Source organism: Coccinella septempunctata, chromosome 4 (genome assembly GCF_907165205.1).
Source record: "Coccinella septempunctata chromosome 4, icCocSept1.1, whole genome shotgun sequence".
Taxonomy (NCBI): Eukaryota; Metazoa; Arthropoda; class Insecta; order Coleoptera; family Coccinellidae; genus Coccinella; species Coccinella septempunctata.
This window is the reverse complement of record NC_058192.1, coordinates 5,144,623-5,165,979: the sequence shown is the minus strand read 5'-3', so window position 1 is coordinate 5,165,979 and position 21,357 is coordinate 5,144,623. Positions and strand designations below refer to the sequence as shown.

The window sequence follows — 21,357 nt, the reverse complement described above, 5'->3', positions numbered from 1 at the left end:
ACAGGTATTTTCAATCTGAGTGTGAGATTTTTATGCTCTGCTTTCTTCGAGTAACGTTTGAGGAGGGAATTTTACATACGGGGTGGTCAAAAAACAAGATGCTCCTTATAAGTGGCTCTCCGAATGAATTTTTCTAAACAACAAGTTCTGTAAGATCATTAGTGGAAAATATTGCTGGCCCAATTTCCTGCTCATGTCGGCAATTTTTGTCTTTGCGTTCGAAACATTCATTATATGCCCTCTCCCCCATCCCTATCGCTGCAGGGTAGAACAAACTCATCTCATCTCGCTAATTGAATTTCCAAAGGGTGGTCTGTGTCGGGGTATGACTCAGGTGAGAATGCACAGATGATATCGTCAGGTGAAACGATTTTTCATCGATAGTATAACACATTCAACACAGGGACAAATGATTCATCTTTTGGAGTATGCCCATTTTTCATTGATCTCTGGTAATCCCCCTCTATCCTTCTAATTTTGTAGAAATCCAGAAACAATAGTCACCAATAGTAACCCTCTTATAAGAACAACAATTAACCTATTTCCTGATTGAAAATATTGAGTGTCACGGTGTCCAGTGAGTCTCCTACTCTACTTAACCCTTAGGCTTCAAACTTCAAAAGTTTTTCATCGTACGAATTGCTTAAGAACCATATCTATGTAAGGTAAGAATTCTTCAGTAGATTCGGTATGATGTTATCTGCTTTCTATAGGTATACAATATCACACGCTTTCAAAAATATATACCTAGATGAATTTTCAGGACATAATTTTCTACGCACTTCTTATGAATACATTCTCGACGGACTCTTGAGGATTTATTTGAATGGCATAAATTTCAAAATTAAAAAAACCCACCCCATTATCTATACGAAATTTCTGAAAGCCTATGCGTTTCTTTTGTGTCAAAGTAATGCCCCTTATTTGCATAAATCTTTCTTCCTTCCTTGAAGTCCTCCTTCCAGACCTGCAAAACATCAAGCAGCTGACTTCTTTTCCGATTGGATGCATCGATTGCGTCTAGAGCACTCCATATCCCTCTCGCTATTTTTGTGCCCAGCTAGACGGGATGCTGCAGATCCCCACAGGGCACCTGGATGGACAGGTGACGATTTGTGAGCTGAATGGTGGACCTGCGACCGAAATCGCAGGCACATATGTGGTAATGTCAAAAGGGCATGTGCTCTATTGTATTTCTGTAACGGACTTTTCGAGAGAATTACCCCTCGGATACCCCGACTGCCTGAAAGGATTGTTTTAGAGCCTTTTCTCATTCGTTACGTTACACCGCAGTCAGCAACGACATTCTGCTCGCAATAACAATAATTCGATTCGGAAATTTTAAGATGTCTGCATGTCTGTACCTACATCAATTTACAATTTGCAATTTGGTGGGTGGTCATTCAACAATAAAACTTTTCGTTTCTCAAAGAGAAATCGATGAAAAGGAAAAAAATATCTTCCACCTCACATATACCGAACCGTATGAAACTCACTATGATCGTGGATCGAAATATCTAACGATATGTCGAATTCTATAATTAAAATATTGAAAAACATTTTATTCTCAGAAATTATAACACTGCGAAAAATAACGTTCATTGACCTAAAATCTATGTGAAGAAATTTACGCCATGAAATTAAACTTCCAGGCAACTCTCCATACAACTTCAATCAATTAGATTTGCCTAATCGTGTTATTCCTGTTTATCTCTGGTTGACTTTTGACAGAGTCAAACGTCAATTGATCGAAGCATCTATGGATAAGCAGTTTTCCTCGTTCTATTTCCAGAAGGTTGAGTGATTGACCAAATTTGGTAATTCGATTATTTATTTTTCAGCATTACCTCATTCAACTACCTACATAAATTCACAATGTCTGAATTGTTTGCCCCCAACTGAACCAATTTTATAAGAAGGTAGTAATTTTTGATTAATGCTGTGATGTAAATACCATTTTTGAATTTTTAGGATGTCGCCAACACCCATGCCAAGTTTGATTACTGGATTAGGATTAAACATGGAAAATATGGTTTGTTCTCGTTGCAACGAGGGTTTTGATCCTAATGAGAAGATAGTCAACTCAACAGGACAACTCTGGCACCCTCAATGTTTTGTATGTGCCCAATGTTTCCAACAATTTGAAGATGGCATATTTTACGAGTTCGATGATAGGAAATACTGCGAGAGGGATTTTCAAGTTTTATTCGCCCCTTGTTGTGGAAAGTGTGGAAGTTTCATTATTGGAAGGGTCATCAAGGCCATGAATGCATCTTGGCACCCGGAATGCTTCTGTTGTGAAATGTGTCACACCGAGTTGGCCGATACTGGTTTCATAAAGTATGCTGGCAAGGCTTTATGTCATGAATGCAATGCAAAGTTGAAGGCGAAGGGTCTTGGTAAGCATGTATGCCATAAGTGTCATGGAATAATTGATGATCAACCTCTGAAATTTCGAGGTGAAGTTTATCATCCATACCATTTTAATTGCACTGCATGTGGAGTCGAACTAGATGCTACAGCAAGAGAAGTACGTAGCCGTCCTGGTTTTGCAGCCAATGAAATGAATGAATTATACTGTCTGAGATGTCATGATAAGATGGGAATTCCAATTTGCGGAGCTTGCAGGAGACCAATCGAAGAACGAGTGGTGACTGCATTGGGAAAGCATTGGCATGTGGAGCATTTTGCATGTGCCAAGTGTGAAAAACCATTCTTTGGTCACAGACACTATGAAAAGAAGGGATTAGCATACTGTGAAACACATTATCACCAGCTCTTCGGGAATCTTTGCCATGTCTGCAATCAAGTTATCTCAGGAGATGTTTTTACTGCATTGAACAAAGCTTGGTGCGTTCATCACTTTGCCTGCGCCGTTTGCGATCAGAAAATGAATCAGAAGACCAAATTTTATGAATGGGACCTTAAACCTGTTTGTAAGAAATGTTTCGAGAAGTTTCCCATGGAGTTACGTAAAAGATTGAAAAGACAACATGATGCATCTCCCAGAAAACCTGTTACACCATCTTAATCGATAAATTTTTCAATCATTTATGGAAAATTAATGTAACTGCCAAGATAATTAGTCACTATGAGAATGAAAGCTTTTCTTAATGCTTCTCAGAATTTTCAGTTCATGACTGAACTGATTAATTCTTATAATAATTTCTGCTTCTGTTTTCTCGAATCTCATGCCTGAAATGCAAATTATTAAATTTTTAGTGGGCATTATCAATTTGGTTGTCTCTCGCCAAAGATTATCATGATTTTTACGTCAGTCCTTGTGCTTTATATAAAAAATATGGATATTTTGAATAATGTCTAATTGCTTAACGAGTTAATGTTTAAAGCCTTGCAAATATAGTTGCATATTTGTGTTTTTACTGACAATTATCTTCGGATTTTTCTAACCACAATTGTTAGGAAATTATTAAAAATCTGTGTAAGTCAATGTTAGCCTTATAACAGCTAGTTAAAGTCCAACGTGCCTTTCCATTAAATAAACTTTATTATGAAAAATATTTTATGTATTTTTGAATTTATAAAATGTATTTACCTAGATTTTTTTCAATAAATGTATATTAATTCATATAATCTGTTGTGAAATAATTTTCCATTGTTTTAAGAAGATATCACAGATGAGCAAAGATGGAGTAAACTCTTAAATCTATAATTTTTATTTCAGAATTACATCCAGTAACAATTTAGTAATTTATATGAGCTACAATGATATTGAGAGATCAAATATTTAACATTTTTTAAATTACTCATTCATGTCATAACGACGTAATCATAATCTGTATTAATTTTTAAAATATATAGCTATTAATACCCTTTTCCGAAGAAATAACTTAAATATAATAGTTTCATTCTTGATCACAGATCGAAAATATACAGAAAGCAATTGAAACTTGCTTTTTACCATGAAACCATGTTCTCAAATTTATAGAGTTGACAGAAAGGAGCAAAATCTGACACTATAAAATACCTTATTGATATCTTTAATTGAAACATCGGAATACAGATGATCATATTAAAATCGCATTATTGAATAAACACCTTTGATCTAACAGATTTATACTTCTATAATATTTCTGTACATTATCTGCGAGTTTCACATTAGTTTGATTTGATGATACAACATTTTATAGTTATACTCTGTATAGATCGCCAACCAATCTTTTGAAATCGGGCGTTAACTTGCTATAATTAAACTACCAAAAAAGTCAATAGTTTGAAAGTCTTTTTTGTAGCATCTCCACTTCAATTTTTATATATTCATTTAAAATCAACGAAATAAAATTACAGATTCAACTAGATATTCAAAAATCGAAATCTTTTGCTCACATTGATTTAAATAAAATTCTACTTTAAAAACTCTTAACATTCATCAAAGATTTTTTAAATTGGAATGTAAAACGAATTTTTTTCTTTACTATGACCACACACTGTCAAAATTATAGAAATCAAGTACTGCAAAGAGCAGTATAGTCTTCTAATGAGGGGTAAAAAATTCGTGACCTTGAATTAAACCCATTTGAGAAAATCTAAAAATTGCTATATCGGCAAACTTTTCAAGTGTAACTGCATATTTATGGGACAGTAATCAAATAGGATTTTTGTTCTATGACCACTACTGGCCATGCAGTTCAACCATTTTATGAAGAAAATCTTTCAACGCGAAGGACTACTCATCAATTGAAAATATTGCATATCTGTACACCTCCTGTTCCTAGAACAACATCAGGTACTCACTTTTATCATAAAATTCAGCTCAGTCCACACAGATTAAATTCAACTTTTCCACAAATATATCTTTTTCGTTGAAATCAACTGATGATTTATCACAGTTAAGCTGATTGAGGTTTTCTGTCAATGTTTAAGCCTGTACAAAATCTTTCCAACAAAACATCAAGAAGTAAGAACAGAGTAGTAACGACTTTTGCATAGATTCACTTCAGATATTCTCCTCTCTATCATCTTTAAATTTGAAGGTAACAAATATACAACATCGCAAAATTTGATTGATCTTTACTTTTAGGCTATAGTTTCCACAGGAACCTCGAAGAGTTCATTCAAGAATCGTAGAAGGGGATCGTCTTTTTCATCCAACTTTGGTTTGAAAAAGAATAAAGGATTTTGTTGGCATTTCAAGCCAATTGACCTTAGAGAGGGCAAGCGTAAGAGGAGTTTGGAAAATCTTCCTGGCTCACTTGGATGTGTAGCTTTATTATATTCTTCTAAAATACTGTAAACTTTTTCTCGAAGCACTGTCACCTCTGGAATTGCCTGCAGACCACGTACATCTGGGAATAAAGTGGAAAAATGTTATCTAGGGACCATTTTTGAGTGAATCAAGAGATGATAAATAAAACTGGTGATATCATTATTGGTAATTTCGATTTTCCACAGCAGCCTGAGATGTCAATAATTCTTGATGCAAGTATAAATATCATATTACTTACCATGATTAAGCAATATGATCGCTTTCAAACATGCCAGTTCAGCTCGGTCAACCTTCATTTCTCTCAACTTATGAATGATTTCTAAGTGTACTCTATCATATATAGGTCCTAATCCTATAGAAGTTGCAGAGTGCCTATAAAGAATGCAAAAATATGTTATTGGACTTTTTTTTGCCCGAGTGAATAAATATACTCACTCATTTATTGTTAAACCGTTTGCAAGCACAAAACCGTCTTGTAGTTGCAGGGACTTGAAGGCAAAAGTAGCTATAAGCAGTTCATTCCATCCATATCTCAGAAGTAGTACTTGATCACATGCAGGAAGGGTAATAAAATGTGGTATCAGTTTAACCCACTCTATCAACTGATATAGCTGTGCATTTGTTGCCTGCATGAGATTTGTCACTGAATTCTACAAAATGATAGAATGTTTGAAGTTTCACTAGTAAAATTTTCATCAACATTAATACCTCAGCAGGATCTGGTATTTCAGTGTTTTCCACCCTCTTTTCTGCTTCCAATAATCTTTCCAGAGTCATGTCAGCCTGCAAATGAAGGTAAGTGGTGTCTACTTCTTCAACCACCACCTCTCTTTCTCTTTCCTTCTCTTTTTCTTTTGTTCGTTGCCTTTCTTCTTGCACTGCTTCTCTCTTCATACCCATTAGCAGACATTTTTGATATCTACAATATTGACACCTAAAAAGAAACAACCAATTTAAATCTTCAGTATATATTAGTGGATCTTCATTTCATTTCATCAAACTTTTTCGTTGACAAACCTGTTTCTTTGTCTTTTATCAATAATACAGTTTTTCTCTTCTCGACACGCGTATGTGAGGTCCTTTCTCACAGTCCTTTTGAAAAATCCTTTGCACCCCTCACAGCTGCAACAAAGATGGCATTCTCGTCATAAATATAAAGATAAGTTGTTGCTTGAAACAATTTTATTGCATACTGCACTTTCCAACACTAGTCAATAAAGACCACTGATTTGAATAGGCAAATTTCAATCACCTGTACACTCCGTAGTGCTTCCCACTAGCCCTGTCTCCGCAGATGGAGCACAAATGTTTGGAGCCACTCAGCGGATGATTGGGAGGATAGGGTGAACCAACTTTTTGGTTTCCCGTGGGACTCATCATACTCGCACTTCCTAACGAGAATGATCCAGGGCTGTTTGGTCCCTGAGGACTGAACTGACCCAAACTATTTGCGTCTGGCTTCATATCTAAGGGAGACTGCGGACTGAGCGAACTGAGCGACATTGCCTGATCCAGCGGCAAGCCTGGAATGTAAAAAAATGGAATAAACGAAAGTCAGACTTAATCTGCTATTGAAATAAGCGCATTCGAAATGCTCCTAAGATTCGTCCTACTTTCATCAGCGACTCGAAAACCGCTATGCTTTCATTGGTGTTTAATTTCATATTTGAACGACTTGTTTAGAATTCGAACAAGCGCGCGCCAAGGCTTCTGACTTCACGTCAGCGTTTTCCACATTCTTAGAAATGTGACCTAAATTTCAGTCTGTTTAAGGCATCAATAAAGTGTTGCAGTTTAAGATGCAATTTAGAAGGAGAAAAATAGTACCACTTAGCCAATGGATGAAAAAAAAATTGACACTGATATTTCGAAATATGTATGTACATTTTTACGATATTGGAAATAAAATATCATGAATTAATACATCTCCAGAATTTCTGAGAAACCTCTCAGATAAAGTTGATATTTTTTCGAAACTGTGTTACATTACTGATATAAAAACAAACAATTTTTATATGATAAGAAATACATTCAGAATGTTCTTAAGAAAGGTTATAGTGACAGATCCGAGATATTAAGGATCTCGAAAACATGAAAAATAATAAAAGAGATTAATGCACTGGCATGGGAAGATTCTGTTGTAACGAGTAGGTATGAATGTAAATCGTCATCAAGCATAGTAACTGTTGGCGATCATTATTTATTTTAATCCTTGTTACAGGCTCGGACTGATTATGAATTATGTCGACCCAGAAGATATACGACAATGTGAAATATTTTTTTAATACTCATTTCGAATTTTCGATCCAATGTATACACCGCGAACGACAAAGATATTATTTGAAAAACCATCAAACTGGAGTCGTGCCAAGGTTAAACAGATATGATATGTTTTAATTATCCATATTCGCATTTGACTAATAAAGCCCGGCCCACAAAGGAATCGCTGTTTTGAATTTTCATCATATTTTTAGTATTGACGTATGTAATGATATGCATTAAAAGTTGATAAAACGTGAATTATACAAATACGTACTTTTTCAAGAGTGTATTTTAGGAATTATCGATATCTTCGTTTGTTATTTGAGCTATTTTATTTTAATAATATCAACGTCGTCTTTCGAAAAATTTTAGACACAGCAAACAGTTAAGTCAAGTACGTATTCTCGTACGGTACGTGAATTCAGAGCAATATTCTGAATTAATCATGATATAAAATGCCAATGTCAGGTATATTCAATTCGCAATTTTTCGCTCGTTGCGCAAAAGAACGCGTGGACCCTAAAGCATGTAACAAATTGGCGAATGCGCACACTGTTTCCATAGAAGAAATGTGCGGTCATTTATCAAATTAATGGTCACTTTACGACCAACATTTGGCGACAGATTGATTTGTATCATATAATTTAAAATTGGGAAGAATTCAAGCGCATAACTGTCAAACGGAATGGATATTATAGAATTTGATGAGTAACACCACAGAACAGGAATATAACACTTTCTGTAGCAAGTTTCACGGAATAAAAACCTAAAACCAGTGCCATCGAAAAGATGCAACCATTCCACAGATTACAGAGGGTAATCTGTGAACCACTCATAGTCACAGAGTATGTCTGCCTATGTCTATGGTATGGAGGGACCCTCCATACAGCATTTTGGGTGAATTTTAACAATTTCTCGGAAATAAGTTTTTTTTTATAAATATTAGGTTTTGTGTAGGTCATGTGGAGAAAAAATACGATCCGCTCCTGTAGAAATACGTCCTGTAGACGTCTTTCGTTCAAGGTTCGTTTTCGCCGGTGAGAGGGGGTTCCGCACGCCTCGCCCGTCCCGCGGACGGACGAAAACAAAACGAAGGTCACCGGGGGCAGTGGGGCGACGAGGTCTGGAATGCGATGCGCCGCAGAACAGACGGCGGACGAGATGAAACGAACGGGGGGCCCACCGCTGCATTAGAATCAACAGACTGCGGAAGCGGAATAGCGAATAGGGGCAGCATGCAAAGAATTCCCGCATCTTCGAATGCAAGAACGCACCATCGGGAATTCTAACATAGATTATCTCATATTTCTCTTGAGCCTTTTTGCAACAGCCAAAAATTCTCTACAGAATTTTGGCAAGAAAACGGCAGAAATTATTTTGTATGCAACTGAAGGGTGAATTCTACCGAAAGTACGTATATAACTGCAGATAATACCCCCAAGTGTTTTTAATTTTTATGGTAATAATATGTTCTGTGTGCTGTTTTTTGTTGTATGCAGAGCAGACATAGATACATAGTCGCTATGGGCCTGTTCCGATATTGCTGAACAGTACTGTCAGTATTTCAGAAACGATGCCTATTGGCCCAGTCGTTCGAGTTCTATTGTTATTCGATTGCGGGCCAGTACTAACAGCAATATCGGAACAGGCCCTATGTCTATGGCAGAGCCGAAGAGTCTATGTTTCGAGCGTAGTTACTCTATGCTGTGATGGAGAGTACTCTCGACACTCTATGTTCTTTAAAATGTGCTTGGCGTATTTTCCAAATTGTGATACAGACTTCGTAATATCACATTGGCGTAGCTAGAAGGGCACGGGCTTCTTTTTTCTCCAATGTTAATATTTAAATTTTTTCCTTGAGAAACAAAAAAATACAATAAATATTGAATTATTATATTGATGCTATTCATTGTTATCAAAAACCGCGGGAAAAACTTGAAATGAGAACATTACATCTTTGTTGAAAATTCATTAATTTTCCAGAATAATTTGTTACAGTTGACTGCCCGGGAGGAAAGTTTTTTAGTTCATCATTTCCAGGACAAAGGTCCTTCTAGCTCCTGACTCAATTCCAGCGTTAAGAATAGAGAAATGAGTTAAAAAAAACAATATTTTCGGAAATAACGAAGCTAGACTACCAAAATTCGGAGAGACAAACACACTTTCAATTTCAATATTGAATAGTGCGAGTTGTTATACATAATTCGCAGTTTTCAGCGTTCAGTTGCCTATAACTATCTGTAGTTTCCGAATTCTGATGGAGTGGGTTTCATGGAAACTACAATGTAAAAATTATATCAAGGACAAGCGAAAGAAAATTCGTGGTCGGTTATGACTATCGTAAACACTGTTCTAGTTGATTTATGCAGTCTTCTTAAGAACATAGGTCCAATATGTTAAGATGAAATATTGACGGCAAGACAAATTCTGAATTTTCAAAAAAACTATTTCACCGTATTGAAGCTCGCCATCTCAATAGGGCAAATGCTCATGGTAGGTTATACGGGCTTCCTAAGAAGAACTAAGACCTGATGGTGTGTTTCCTAAGACCTAAAAGTAAGAGTGCATAAACACACCATTAGTTGTTAGGAACTGATATCAAAACATTTTAGTTTCTGGACTTCCAACATCTGTATTTTTGAAAATATTAGATTTTTGTGTGGGGGTCAAACAGAAGAGATATAGGTCATAACTGAATAAACGACCGCTCAGGTAACGGATAGAAAAAAGTGCAGACTTCATTGCAGTGCTTTTCATTCTAATTTGATTCAGAAAAGTTAGAATTATCAGATAAACCGCATGTTTATTTTGTGCAATTTGCACTGGCTTTCAATTTCACCTCCGAACCAATCAAGAAAGATACAAGGACTCGCCTGATACTTAAGAAAAGATTACCTAGACAGAGCCTTTGGGGCCCCATTTCAGCCAGAGATCTCCAATTGTGCGCCTGAGTTCCCTCGATAATAGCAGTCACGGACAACATTTGTTTCTCCTTTTTGATCATATCGTCGTGCAGATAATGCAATACAAATGTTCAACTATCGAAACCTTCCGGTTGGAGACGTCGATTTAGTTAATTTTCGCACTAGCACCGTCACATCACAAGCTCGTCAGAGATTTTTTTTACGTCTTATTTTTGCGGCGAAAATTTTAAGCCGTGTTGCTCTAGTCGGACGTGCGAGAGGTTTACGTTACAGACAGAGACGATTACTGTTTAATTCACTTTTTAGTCGTGCAGGCATCGGCTGTTGTTTTTTGAAGGTCAGTCCCGGCGACGCTCACTCTACGCTCTAGACAGCGGCGTCTCAACAGAATAACAAAGCCCGCGGTGAAACGTCAAAGGTTTTTTTTTCGAACACAAAAGTCGCATTTACAATCTCAGAAAATTTTATTGAAAAACTCGAGCGAGTTAGCTTAAGAGGTTTGTATCAAGACGATTTCCACAAATTCACATAAAACTTCAACCCAAGGTAGTTAAATAACTTATTTTTCGAAAATCCTGGGGACCACGAATTTATGTTGTTTGCTGAAAATTCATTGAAAATATTGCTTCCAACTTCATGTATTCTATGCTTGTGTAACTCAGTCGACTATGGAGAGTATAGAAATATGTCTTCTCTCGCCACAGAAAGAAAGAAACGGGCTCCGAGTTCTGAAGACTTGCTATTTTAAAACAAAGTATAATAACGTTAACATGAACGTCGAAATGTATTTTTGTTGTGAATAATAATGATGAGCTTCGAGTTCTGGTTGTCTCATTTATTTTCTGTAATATTTTCGTCCCAAAACTGGAATTGTTACTTTTGTTTCTATTATCACTTGAGGTGATAATATTTACTATCTCTATTCCACAGGTTCCTTGGACACAAAAATGGCAAGAAATTTATTTTATAATTAGGTATTGCATATTTGCATTACTATTAATTGGTTTAAGTTTCCCTAAAAACCTGTGTATTATAACTGCCCAATAACAGATTTGAAAAGCCACTGATGTCTGAAAATGGATCAAAATCGGGATTGAAATGACGAAACACTACGATTGAAATTCATAGATCATACTTTGATATTTTTCTCTTCACTCTGAAGTTTTAGTCTTACATCAGAGATCAGGACAGACCCAAACATATGGGTTATAGTAAATACGATAATACAATTACTTTCATAGCAAGTTACATAAAAATGTAGTTATACTTTTCGAATTGAAATAAATAATAGATAACCGAGCAAATGTAATATACTTGTAGTTCGTATTCCGTAGGAAAAAACCTAAAATTCGCTGACATTGACACAACTGAGAGTGGGTCAGCAAGATTGAGTTTGGCGAATGCATCTACTCCTACTTTTCCAGCGATTCATTTAGATTAGTTATACATCTCAGAAAGATCAATGTTCAGAATATTATGAAAACAATGCTTTCTTCAATTTGGAATGGGTCATTGAACTAAATAGGTCGACCCTGACTTTGCAACCATTGTCCCAACTTTGTTTTGAATTAAATGATAATTAATGACTTACCTCTATCCGAAGATTCCATTTTATTGTTGAAGAATAACACAAATAATCCTATAACTCAATCAATTCTGCAATAACTGTAATAACTTAACGAAAAACTGAAAATTATATCGAAAGTAATGACCATTATGTACATAACTATGGAATATAAGGAAATGCGACGTTGCTGTTTTTTTAAACATTGGAAACTGACAGAAGTGTCTGCGTTGTTGCCGTGACTTGGATAGCTTCATCCCAGGCAGGACCTCTTTTTATGCAAAAATAGAACAAAAGACGATTTTAAACTGTTATTATTAGGATGTTTGAAAAATGTTAAGCAGTTTCAATTCAATATAAAACGAAATTGTAGTAATTTTCCGAAAAGAAGAAGATTTGAATAAGAGATGACAGCTTCTACGGAAAAAAGGAAAGGATTCGCCTTTATCGGTATTTTCAAATGTCAAAAATTATTTTCTGGTTATTAACAACTGATAACTGTTAATTTTTTAGTCCTTTGAACAAACAAAATTGAATTTATTTGAATATTTCTGAAAAAATCAATATGGTTAGTACCGCAACATTATGTGATTCTTCCACCCTTTTGGAGATTGCTGTCTGCTTATAATTAAATTTGGTTTTAGGCTGAACAACAATTCGATTGCGCTTTAGATTTAATGAGAAGATTACCTCCTCAAGAAATCGAGAAAAATTTGAGTGATTTAATCGATCTTGTTCCTAATCTATGCGAGGACTTGCTATCATCTGTTGATCAACCTTTAAAAATTGCTCAAGATAGAGAAACAGGCAAAGACTATTTACTTTGTGATTATAATAGAGATGGCGACTCATATAGGTTCAAATTAAATTGAAATAGTGTTTGATAAAATTCATTTGACATCAAATTTTCAGATCGCCTTGGTCAAACACTTACTATCCACCCTTAGAAGATGGTTCCATGCCTTCAGAACGTTTACGTAAATTGGAGCTTGACGCAAATTATGCATTTGATCAATACAGAGAAATGTATTTCGAAGGAGGTGTCTCATCTGTATATTTTTGGGATTTAGAGCATGGATTTGCAGGTGAGTTCTCATTCTCCACTTCTAATAATGTTTAATAATTGGATTTTTAGGTGTAATTTTAGTAAAGAAAACAGGAGATGGTAGTAAAAAAATAAAAGGTTGTTGGGATTCGATTCATGTTGTTGAAGTTCAAGAGAAGAGTTCAGGCCGAATGTCTCATTATAAAATGACATCTACAGCAATGCTTTGGCTACAAACCAACAAACAAGGGTCAGGCACTATGAATCTTGGTGGAAGTCTTACTAGACAGGTAATATTTTGCAAAATAATTCAATCATACAGCAAGTCACAGTTTTTTCCATGAAGTTGAAAACTCCTTTATTTCAATTATACAGACTGAACAGGATGGACAAGTTAACGAAGCAAATCCTCATCTTGTGAATATAGGACGTATGGTTGAGGATATGGAAAATAAAATCAGGAATACTCTTAACGAAATTTACTTCAGCAAAACTAAAGACATTGTCAATAGTTTACGTTCAGTCCAACCCATTTGTGAAACAAAACAACAGCAAGCATTGAAGCAGGACTTAGCTGCTGCATTACAGAGGAGACACACAAAAGTAGAAAATTAAGGAGAAAATACTTTGCTTACTAACTATACATTGAAGTTAATATAAAAACTGAGGAATGCTCCGTTATGAATAATAATTTATTCTTTGCTTACTCGAACTGAGTTGGGAAATTGAAGACAAGAATTTTTCGAGTGCATTCATTCATAATATTTATAAACAAATTTTGTTCCATTACTCTGCATTTTTTATACTGTCATGTTTTATTTGCTTATCTTTACGCTGTTGTTATCTATTTAGGCTCGATGTACAATAATTTGGCTTAACATTATGAGGTTATGGTTTTTGTACTACTTTTCCACATTATATATAGTTTTTATTAAACTGTGGTACTCCTAAAATTTTTGTATTGTTGGACGATAATACTTTTCATTACGTATCTATCAGTATTTATACATATAAATTTTATTTATTTTCTTTGAATTGGTCTTTTCAAAGTGCCAAAAGTGTATGTTATCTATATCTAATGTAATATTAGTGTATGCACTCTCAGCAGTTTGATTTACTCCACAGTTAAAACCATGATCACCAATTACCATTTTCATAAGGAAAATATTGATTAAAGATCAATATTTTTCAGCACATTATGAATGACAAAGATAAGTTCCCAGTCCTTGTCAGTAGCAACCAATATGGGGTTTTTAAAATCTCATTGTATGATAAATTAATACGGGAATCGGACTGAATGTGTGTGCGTGTATTTAAACACGATTCTATAAGGACCGTAAGGTCGAAAGTGGAGGATCACATATACCCTCGTTTCAATCTTTTCGTGTCATCATCAGAATCATAACAGTGAACAAGACGACTGTCGGCATGAATGCATACACTTCACTAGCGCCATCTACTTGCATGCACATAAGTTGTTATCCACTATTTTGCAGGTTCCTAGATTATATTTTCTGTTATGGTTCCGAAAATTTTGTAATTAAAATTTTTGAACAAAAAGTACTTGATCTAGGTCTGCGCCATATGTCAAGAATGTGATACAAGTGATAAATATCAGTTAAAATAATATTTATTAATTTAACAGGTTGGTATCCCTTCATCGGGATTCCCTTCAAATCAACATCCGTCTTCTGTCTTGTCATTCAGTGACAAAGAAGTAAGAACTGTTGAGGTATAATTTAATTGTAAATAGAAACGTTTGAAGATATTGCGCCACAAGTAATAGTGGTAAATTAAAAAATATGAAACTGTTTAAGTTCATCCTCGTTTTGGTACTGTGCGTTATTACTGAAGGTAGGTGTTACTTGATAATGTTCATACAGAATATTGGTCAATGATCTTTAAGCATTGTTTGAGTTCCAATGATTCAATGGGTCACTTATTCATGATGTGATATTTAATTCATGCAAAAATTTCGGTTTGTGAAATCTTAAATTTCCAATTTGTTCATCAGTTAGAACGGATCAATTGTTAGCATACGAAATGACGATACTTATAAATACATTTTATAGCTTATCAAGAGCTAGAAAAGTAACGATTAATATTTCCGACACCCCTTCCTTTATATTGCTAACAGATTGTGTAAAAAATAGGGTTGTGGATTCTTTTCGTTTATGCCATGAGATCAAACTCCAGGATGATATCTTAGAAGCTAAATAAGCTATTTGTCTTTCTCCAACTACTTTGATAGGATGGTGTTGTTCAAGGTTGTTGCAATTGGATTATCGCCGTTGAATTTCTGGGAATTTATTTCCGTCTTTGTTGGTAGCATAATATTAATAGGAGTCGAGAACGTATCGTGAAAATAGGTTGAATTCTTATCTCATTCGCAACATTGAAATGATTCTTGTTTCCCCGTACTTTTCATACTGGTACCTATGGATATTTGTACATACTTAGATCTGAATGGAAAAATCAGCTAAAAGATTCTTATATATATATTTTTAATAATCCAATAAACTTTTTATTAGTATGCTTCTGATATGTTTATTTGTTGATTTACTTATCGCTTATGCCTATAATGAATCATCTAGTAGTAATCACTACTCTAAAACTTGTAACTTCATCTAAAATCATATTTCCTCTTTAAGAGATAATGAAAAATTTTTATGAATGTCCACAAAGCTTTTAGAATCTGGACAGACGGGTTCCTAGATATATTAGATTCTTCCTTTTTGGAGGCTTTGAGTAAAGGGATTATAAATGCAGATGAACTCGGATGATGTTTTTTTCATAATAGAGATTATAAAACTGATGAATTTGCAGCGACTGATTTATAGGTATTTAGAAGAAATGATAAAAATGCAATGAAATTCAGCTTAGATTCAACAAAGACACATAGTTCTAAAGCTACATTCACAATCAATTCACGGGCCGAAGTGCACTTCGGCACGGAAGCTTAGCAGATGGCGTTCTCCGTTACCATTCACAATGAAATTCAAGACCAAATTTTTTGCAAGTCGCAAACTATCACTTCGGCAAGGAATTTCGTGCCGGCTATAGATGATGCTGATGCTTATGTTTTGATCAGTTACATTTTTGATTCATTTGAGTATATGGTTCCAAGATTATTGCGAATGGTAAATTTCGTGCCGAAGTGCACTTCGGCCCGCGAATTGATTGTGAATGCAGCTTAAGAACTGAAACTTATATGTATATGCGCAATTTGCGAAATGAAATTTAGTTACACTTTCTCTACGTGACTCGAAACGAATTCATGAAAGAGGACAACAACCTGTTCAATTGATTCTTTCATTCTAATAGAAGATAAGGAAGTGGTTAATTCTTCCTGAATAGAGACTGAAATTCTATATAACATTGAAAACGCCGCAATATTTATAGGTAATCAGTTCCTAGGTCCAATTCCTTGAAACTTTCACTCTCAGTCGATTCTTTTCCTTAATTTGCACCTGAAATCAAACTTGTAGTGGAGTGGAAACTGTGTTTTCACAATGGTTTTCCACAGTCAGAAATATTGATTTGGTGAAAATATAAATAATAAATAATAAAAAAATATTTCACGAATATATGTGAAAAATATATTTTTTTGCTTTCCCACACTTAATTCTGCTCTACGGCTCCGCTTGAAATGGTTAAATTTTGAGGGAAATGATAAACAAATATTGTGTGAAATTGATATCGCTTCATTCTATGCTGCTTATGCGATACGTATTTTGATTATATTTTGTATGATGTAGGTATATAATCATTGCATTTATCGGTTTGTAACAACTCTACTTCTGACGAAGTGACGGTTGATAGTGGAACTGGATACTCTGGATATCATGAAAATTACCAGTAATCGGATGATTCATTTGTTAAAACTCCTGCAAGAGATAAAAATCCAATATGGAAGTTGATACGCTATTCGAACTTCTAGTTTGATTCAAATTGAGTAAGAATAAATTCATCTATAGGAAACTATGCAACATAATATAAGACATGCTGAAAACTTGGGATATTAATGAACAAAACGGTTGGGAAAAAAATTATTATTATATGTATCAGAATTTGGTATGAGCATGCAAAGACTGAAGAAAGAGATTCATTTCATTGTGGTATCTTAGTTTTTAATCGATATTTGTCGAGTGATGTTTTTCCTGCCCCAATTTGAAATTTGGCTAGGGGGGGTTATTTTTATGACCACAGTTTTTGCGAAAGCAGAAATGTCTTTACGCGACGTTGTAATTAAACTGTTGACATTCAATTGAAATTATGATTAATTATTATGCTCAATTCAACAATTTTTTTGTTTTTTATGTTAATACTTTGACATTCGAATATTGGCGATTATAATATCTTTTTTATCCCTTTCAGCTGCAAAATGAATTTCAGCAATCAAAAGATCACTAATAACACCAATATGTAAAATTGCATCAAGCTTTGAATTAATTGAAAATAATTTTTCTTCTCAGCCATCCAGGTAGTCCCAGTTGGTCCCCCTGGAAATGGATCTACGCCGGCCCCTGCACCTCCAACAAGTACCCCAACTTCCACACCAAAACCTTCAACTCCCCCGGCCCCCACCACTGCACCCACAACAGCCAGCACGACAAAACCAACTACAACCACCACAAAACCAACGACAACAACAGAACCAACAACTACTAAGGCTCCTCCAACAACCAGCAAGACCACTCCTGTACCCACCACAACTGCAAAACCCCCATCAACAACACCTGCGCCAAATCCTGGCGATCCGGTTGTCGGAAGCTGGAATATTACAAAACCTGGCACCGACATAAAATGCATCATGTCCAAAATGGCATTACAGATAGGTGAGAGTGCTATATCCATATTCTACCAGCTTATGTTATCTAATTTACATTAAGGGAATGTAGAATTTTTCGCAACGGTTCTATAGCATGAATTGAAAGAATCTAGAGTTCAATAAATCATTAATTGCTTTATTTTATTTTTCAGAGGTCGACTATGAAGAGAAAAACAAAACTACAAAAGCTGTTTTGGACGTTCCAGCTAACGCCACAGCTAACGGTACTTGCGATAATGACAAAAGAAACGTTCTTCTTCTAACGTGGACAGATGGGAACTCCACCAACTCCATCACTTTCAGTTTCTTCAATAACACAAATACCTCTCAAATCTCCCTCGATAATATTCTTGTGAATCTAAATGGACTGCATGGTAAAGTATCAATTTGTATTTTGCTTCTGTTTCGGAATTGCCAACCAATATTTCTGAATTTCATATAGAACAGAGAAATTGTAAATAACAGAATTTTATTTTCAGATACAGACCCCATGAACTTCATGTACAACCGTAGTGTGTTTGAAGCTCCTCTGAAACATTCATACAAATGCAATAAGGATCAAACACTCACTTTGACCAACTCCAAAAATGACAGTAATTGCAAAGCAACGTTGAAAGTCAGCCATCTTCAAATTCAGGCATTCAGAACATCCAATAGTACGGACTTTGGAGACGGTGAGCTATTTATTCCTCTTCAGTGGGGTTTGCTTGAATGAAACTTTCCTGTTTGATTTTTTTTAAATTTACTACAACTACTACAACATGACATGTGTCAAGTGAAGAAACCGTCTGAGGCTGCCAGATTAACGTCTGAAATAAAAAAAAAGCCAGAGAACGGCACTCGCATGAGCGTAACATTGGACTGGGCATTTACGATTGAAAATAACCAATGGCCTATCGTTTTCGCATATTTTAGGCTTTTTTTTTCGATTCTAACGAATTTTATCGCTTTTCTTTTATTGGCTATATCTATCCCTATAACTAGTATAAACTAATATCGAAATTTTATTGTAGCAATCGACTGCATCAGTTCTACACCCGACATAGTCCCTATTGCAGTTGGCTGTGCTCTAGCTGCCTTGGTAGTGATCGTACTTTTGGCCTACTTGTATGGTCGTAGGAGATCTCAGGCAAGAGGATACCTCTCAATGTGAGTTTCTAATTTCGAACATTAAATCTGTAATCCTTACATGAAAAATAGTTTTTTTTTTCTTTCTATTCTATAAACTTATCTGTAGTCGTCATAGTTTCTCAGTAATGAAGGAGTATAAACTACTCGAATATATACATAGCTTTCAGTACTCCAGTTTTCTTACATTTTCACCCCATCAAGACAACAAGACTGGCAAAAAATAATATTTTTCATAACTTGTGGTGATGGTTTTGCCTGGTATATTTGTACAGGAAAAAATAATTGGAGTTTGATTACCTTTATTTTTTGCTAGTAATGATCAAAAAATAAATATCTCCAAACATAAGTTCTAGGTTAAGTTTTATGAAATCTGTTTAGTGTTTCTTTTAGTCTATTTAGTTTTAAATGGAAAACATCAATGATATGTTTTTCAAGTGATATAATTATTTTATTGAAATATTCCTATTTTCATTCAATGAAATCAAAAGGCTTAAAAATCTGCTTTCTGATCGAAATTTGCACTAGATTTTAATTTCATGCACTCAAAGTTGCTAAATTCTATTCATCCATATAGATGATTCAAGAGATATATTTCAATAGCAATGAAATAACTCCAACAGAAATCAGAATTATTCGGTTTAGTGAGTATTTTTGGAATTATTACCGTTTTAGGTTAGTTCTTTCAGAGGTTAGACGTTAGTTCTTCCCAACTTATATCTAACATTATTCACCTTCATTTGACAATCATACACTTCAATTGCTTTTAAATTTAGTTTTCTGTTGGATTTATTTTGCTTTTGGCTGATTGTAAACAATTAGTATGAACCAAAAATTCTTCACTAACTTTATTGGGAAAAAAACATGTTTTAGTTAAATAGTTATAAATTCTATATTTTGTATCTTGCCAGGTTTCTTAAGATTGTGTCATAAGTGTGATAGACTGTGATCCTTTGTTATGAAGTGTATTCATCACCCAATAAAGAATCTGGCATATGATTTTCGTTTTATTGGGACCCTATGCCTTTTTTCTCAATTTAAGTTAGTTACTGCTGGCTATTCTTCATACAGATGCTGAAAATGATCTATATGAAAGATAGATAGATGTCTGTCAATGTAGCTTTTGATTGCTTCTGAACAAATGAAGGAGAATAATGATCAATAGATGCGTTTTTACCATTTATTATTTGGATGATGCAATATGTGATGTGTGTTCACAATGGAAAAATTTATATTGTGAAATTGCCATAAATATTGCAATCTTTTTTTTATATTATGCCTTCTACCACAAATGTATATAATTATGCAAACATTTCTCATTGCATACCACATATTTAATGAATTTTTTGAAAAAAAGATGTTTTTCAGGTAAGTTAGATGAATAATTTCAGGTTCTAGTTAGATATTGACCATCATATTCTTCTTAACAAGCAACATCTCCTGCAAAGCTAATAATTTTAATACGGGACTGTTACATTACTAAGCTTATTGATTTTGGTGAAAATCGAAAAAACGATTAAAGAAAATTGTTGTTAACATGCTACAGTTTGCAGTTCATAATAAGCTCGAATAAGTGTATTCAGTTTATTTGGATCACCTGGTGTCCATTTTTGTAACTCAAGTTAGTACTTAGTTGATTGTTATTTTAATCTTGTTTTCCACTATGCAAAAGCAATTACATACTCAAAGTCACTTTTTTTTAATAAAAAAAATTATTTTATAATGAAAATGATCAAAACGCTTGTTATGCTACAAATATCTACATTTACCGTTATTTTTGTTTAGGTTTGCGGAAAACAAGCAAGAAGAGGATTACATTCCTATGAAGACTTTGTCATGCTTTCGCTGATTTGTTGAACAAATTATGACGCAAAATATATGTGATATGTGAGTGATAATTGCTTATCAAGCACTAAGGCCTTCTGTAAATTTATAATTTAGAGATGAAATATTTTTTCATAAATAGTGATAAACAATTTCTGTAGGTCTCCTAGAATTGACAATTACAATTTAAAATTGTATTAACTCGTCACAATATTACCTCTGCTTTTGAGCACGACACATTTCCTAATGATTTATAAAGCATCGCTAAATATTCCACGTTTTTTTTTTGTTAGCCATTACTTTGTTTATTTTTTTCTATTATCATATATATCATAGTTAATCTAGGGAAATGACTGCAAATTTAGTGAATATGTATTGAAGTTAGTCATCAGTGTTTTCCTTATGAATTTAGATGTTTATAATAAATGAAATATAGTACAGTATTTTGTATTATTATATTTATGGAAGTGCGTTTTCTATTAAAATTGTGTTTTTTATATATACCAGTTCAACCACCTAGAAAAGAAGTGTCCCGTAGTGCAAACCGTTTTC

At 34.4% G+C, this 21,357-nt stretch overlaps 4 protein-coding genes across 6 annotated transcripts; 3 read left to right on the top strand and 1 right to left on the bottom strand.

Annotated features, from left to right (window-relative positions):
• The first annotated feature begins 1,721 nt into the window (after positions 1-1,721).
• LOC123312603 (LIM and senescent cell antigen-like-containing domain protein 1) lies at positions 1,722-3,591 on the top strand. Of its 2 annotated transcripts, none has more exons than XM_044897121.1 (2): positions 1,722-1,817; positions 1,972-3,591. In XM_044897121.1, the coding sequence occupies exon 2, from the start codon at positions 1,973-1,975 to the stop codon at positions 3,029-3,031; it is 1,059 nt and encodes a 352-aa protein (XP_044753056.1). In that variant the 5' UTR covers positions 1,722-1,817; position 1,972; the 3' UTR covers positions 3,032-3,591. The 2 variants fall into 2 exon arrangements, with proteins under 2 accessions (XP_044753056.1, XP_044753055.1); XM_044897120.1 differs by having other exon boundaries at positions 1,758-1,919.
• An 840-nt stretch (positions 3,592-4,431) lies between these two features.
• LOC123312602 (retinoic acid receptor RXR-alpha-B) lies at positions 4,432-12,164 on the bottom strand. 2 transcript variants are annotated; one of them, XM_044897118.1, is made up of 7 exons: positions 12,005-12,164; positions 6,480-6,750; positions 6,245-6,349; positions 5,936-6,161; positions 5,663-5,877; positions 5,466-5,599; positions 4,432-5,306 (listed from the first exon to the last, which is right to left on the bottom strand). In XM_044897118.1, exons 1-7 carry the CDS (start codon positions 12,021-12,023, stop codon positions 5,038-5,040), a joined length of 1,239 nt encoding a protein of 412 aa, XP_044753053.1. In that variant the 5' UTR covers positions 12,024-12,164; the 3' UTR covers positions 4,432-5,037. The 2 variants fall into 2 exon arrangements, with proteins under 2 accessions (XP_044753053.1, XP_044753052.1); XM_044897117.1 differs by lacking the exon at positions 12,005-12,164 and adding an exon at positions 10,385-10,709.
• A 226-nt stretch (positions 12,165-12,390) lies between these two features.
• Positions 12,391-14,126, top strand: LOC123312604 (F-actin-capping protein subunit beta). Its single transcript, XM_044897122.1, has 5 exons — positions 12,391-12,545; positions 12,622-12,833; positions 12,890-13,062; positions 13,113-13,312; positions 13,398-14,126. The coding sequence occupies exons 1-5, from the start codon at positions 12,543-12,545 to the stop codon at positions 13,635-13,637; spliced, it is 828 nt and encodes a 275-aa protein (XP_044753057.1). The 5' UTR covers positions 12,391-12,542; the 3' UTR covers positions 13,638-14,126.
• Positions 14,127-14,705: 579 nt separating this feature from the next.
• LOC123312410 (lysosome-associated membrane glycoprotein 1-like) lies at positions 14,706-21,245 on the top strand. The gene is made up of 6 exons (XM_044896818.1): positions 14,706-14,876; positions 17,498-17,860; positions 18,006-18,227; positions 18,333-18,527; positions 18,867-19,002; positions 20,767-21,245. The coding sequence occupies exons 1-6, from the start codon at positions 14,825-14,827 to the stop codon at positions 20,828-20,830; spliced, it is 1,032 nt and encodes a 343-aa protein (XP_044752753.1). The 5' UTR covers positions 14,706-14,824; the 3' UTR covers positions 20,831-21,245.
• The last annotated feature ends 112 nt before the right edge of the window (positions 21,246-21,357 follow it).

Bases quoted from the DNA above. Each gene is read 5' to 3' on its own strand.
- LOC123312604 (XM_044897122.1), top strand. The intron at 12,834-12,889 runs GTTCAAATTAAA...TCAAATTTTCAG, and splicing joins AGAGATGGCGACTCATATAG to ATCGCCTTGGTCAAACACTT. The intron at 13,063-13,112 runs GTGAGTTCTCAT...TTGGATTTTTAG, and splicing joins TTTAGAGCATGGATTTGCAG to GTGTAATTTTAGTAAAGAAA.
- LOC123312602 (XM_044897117.1), bottom strand. From the start codon at position 10,493: ATGATCAAAAAGGAGAAACAAATGTTGTCCGTGACTGCTATTATCGAG. The intron at 6,751-10,384 runs GTAATCTTTTCT...TTTACATTCCAG, and splicing joins GCCCCAAAGGCTCTGTCTAG to GCTTGCCGCTGGATCAGGCA. The intron at 5,600-5,662 runs GTGAGTATATTT...CATTCTTTATAG, and splicing joins AACGGTTTAACAATAAATGA to GCACTCTGCAACTTCTATAG.
- LOC123312410 (XM_044896818.1), top strand. From the start codon at position 14,825: ATGAAACTGTTTAAGTTCATCCTCGTTTTGGTACTGTGCGTTATTACT. The intron at 18,228-18,332 runs GTAAAGTATCAA...TTTTATTTTCAG, and splicing joins GAATCTAAATGGACTGCATG to ATACAGACCCCATGAACTTC. The intron at 19,003-20,766 runs GTGAGTTTCTAA...ATTTTTGTTTAG, and splicing joins GCAAGAGGATACCTCTCAAT to GTTTGCGGAAAACAAGCAAG.
- LOC123312603 (XM_044897121.1), top strand. From the start codon at position 1,973: ATGTCGCCAACACCCATGCCAAGTTTGATTACTGGATTAGGATTAAAC.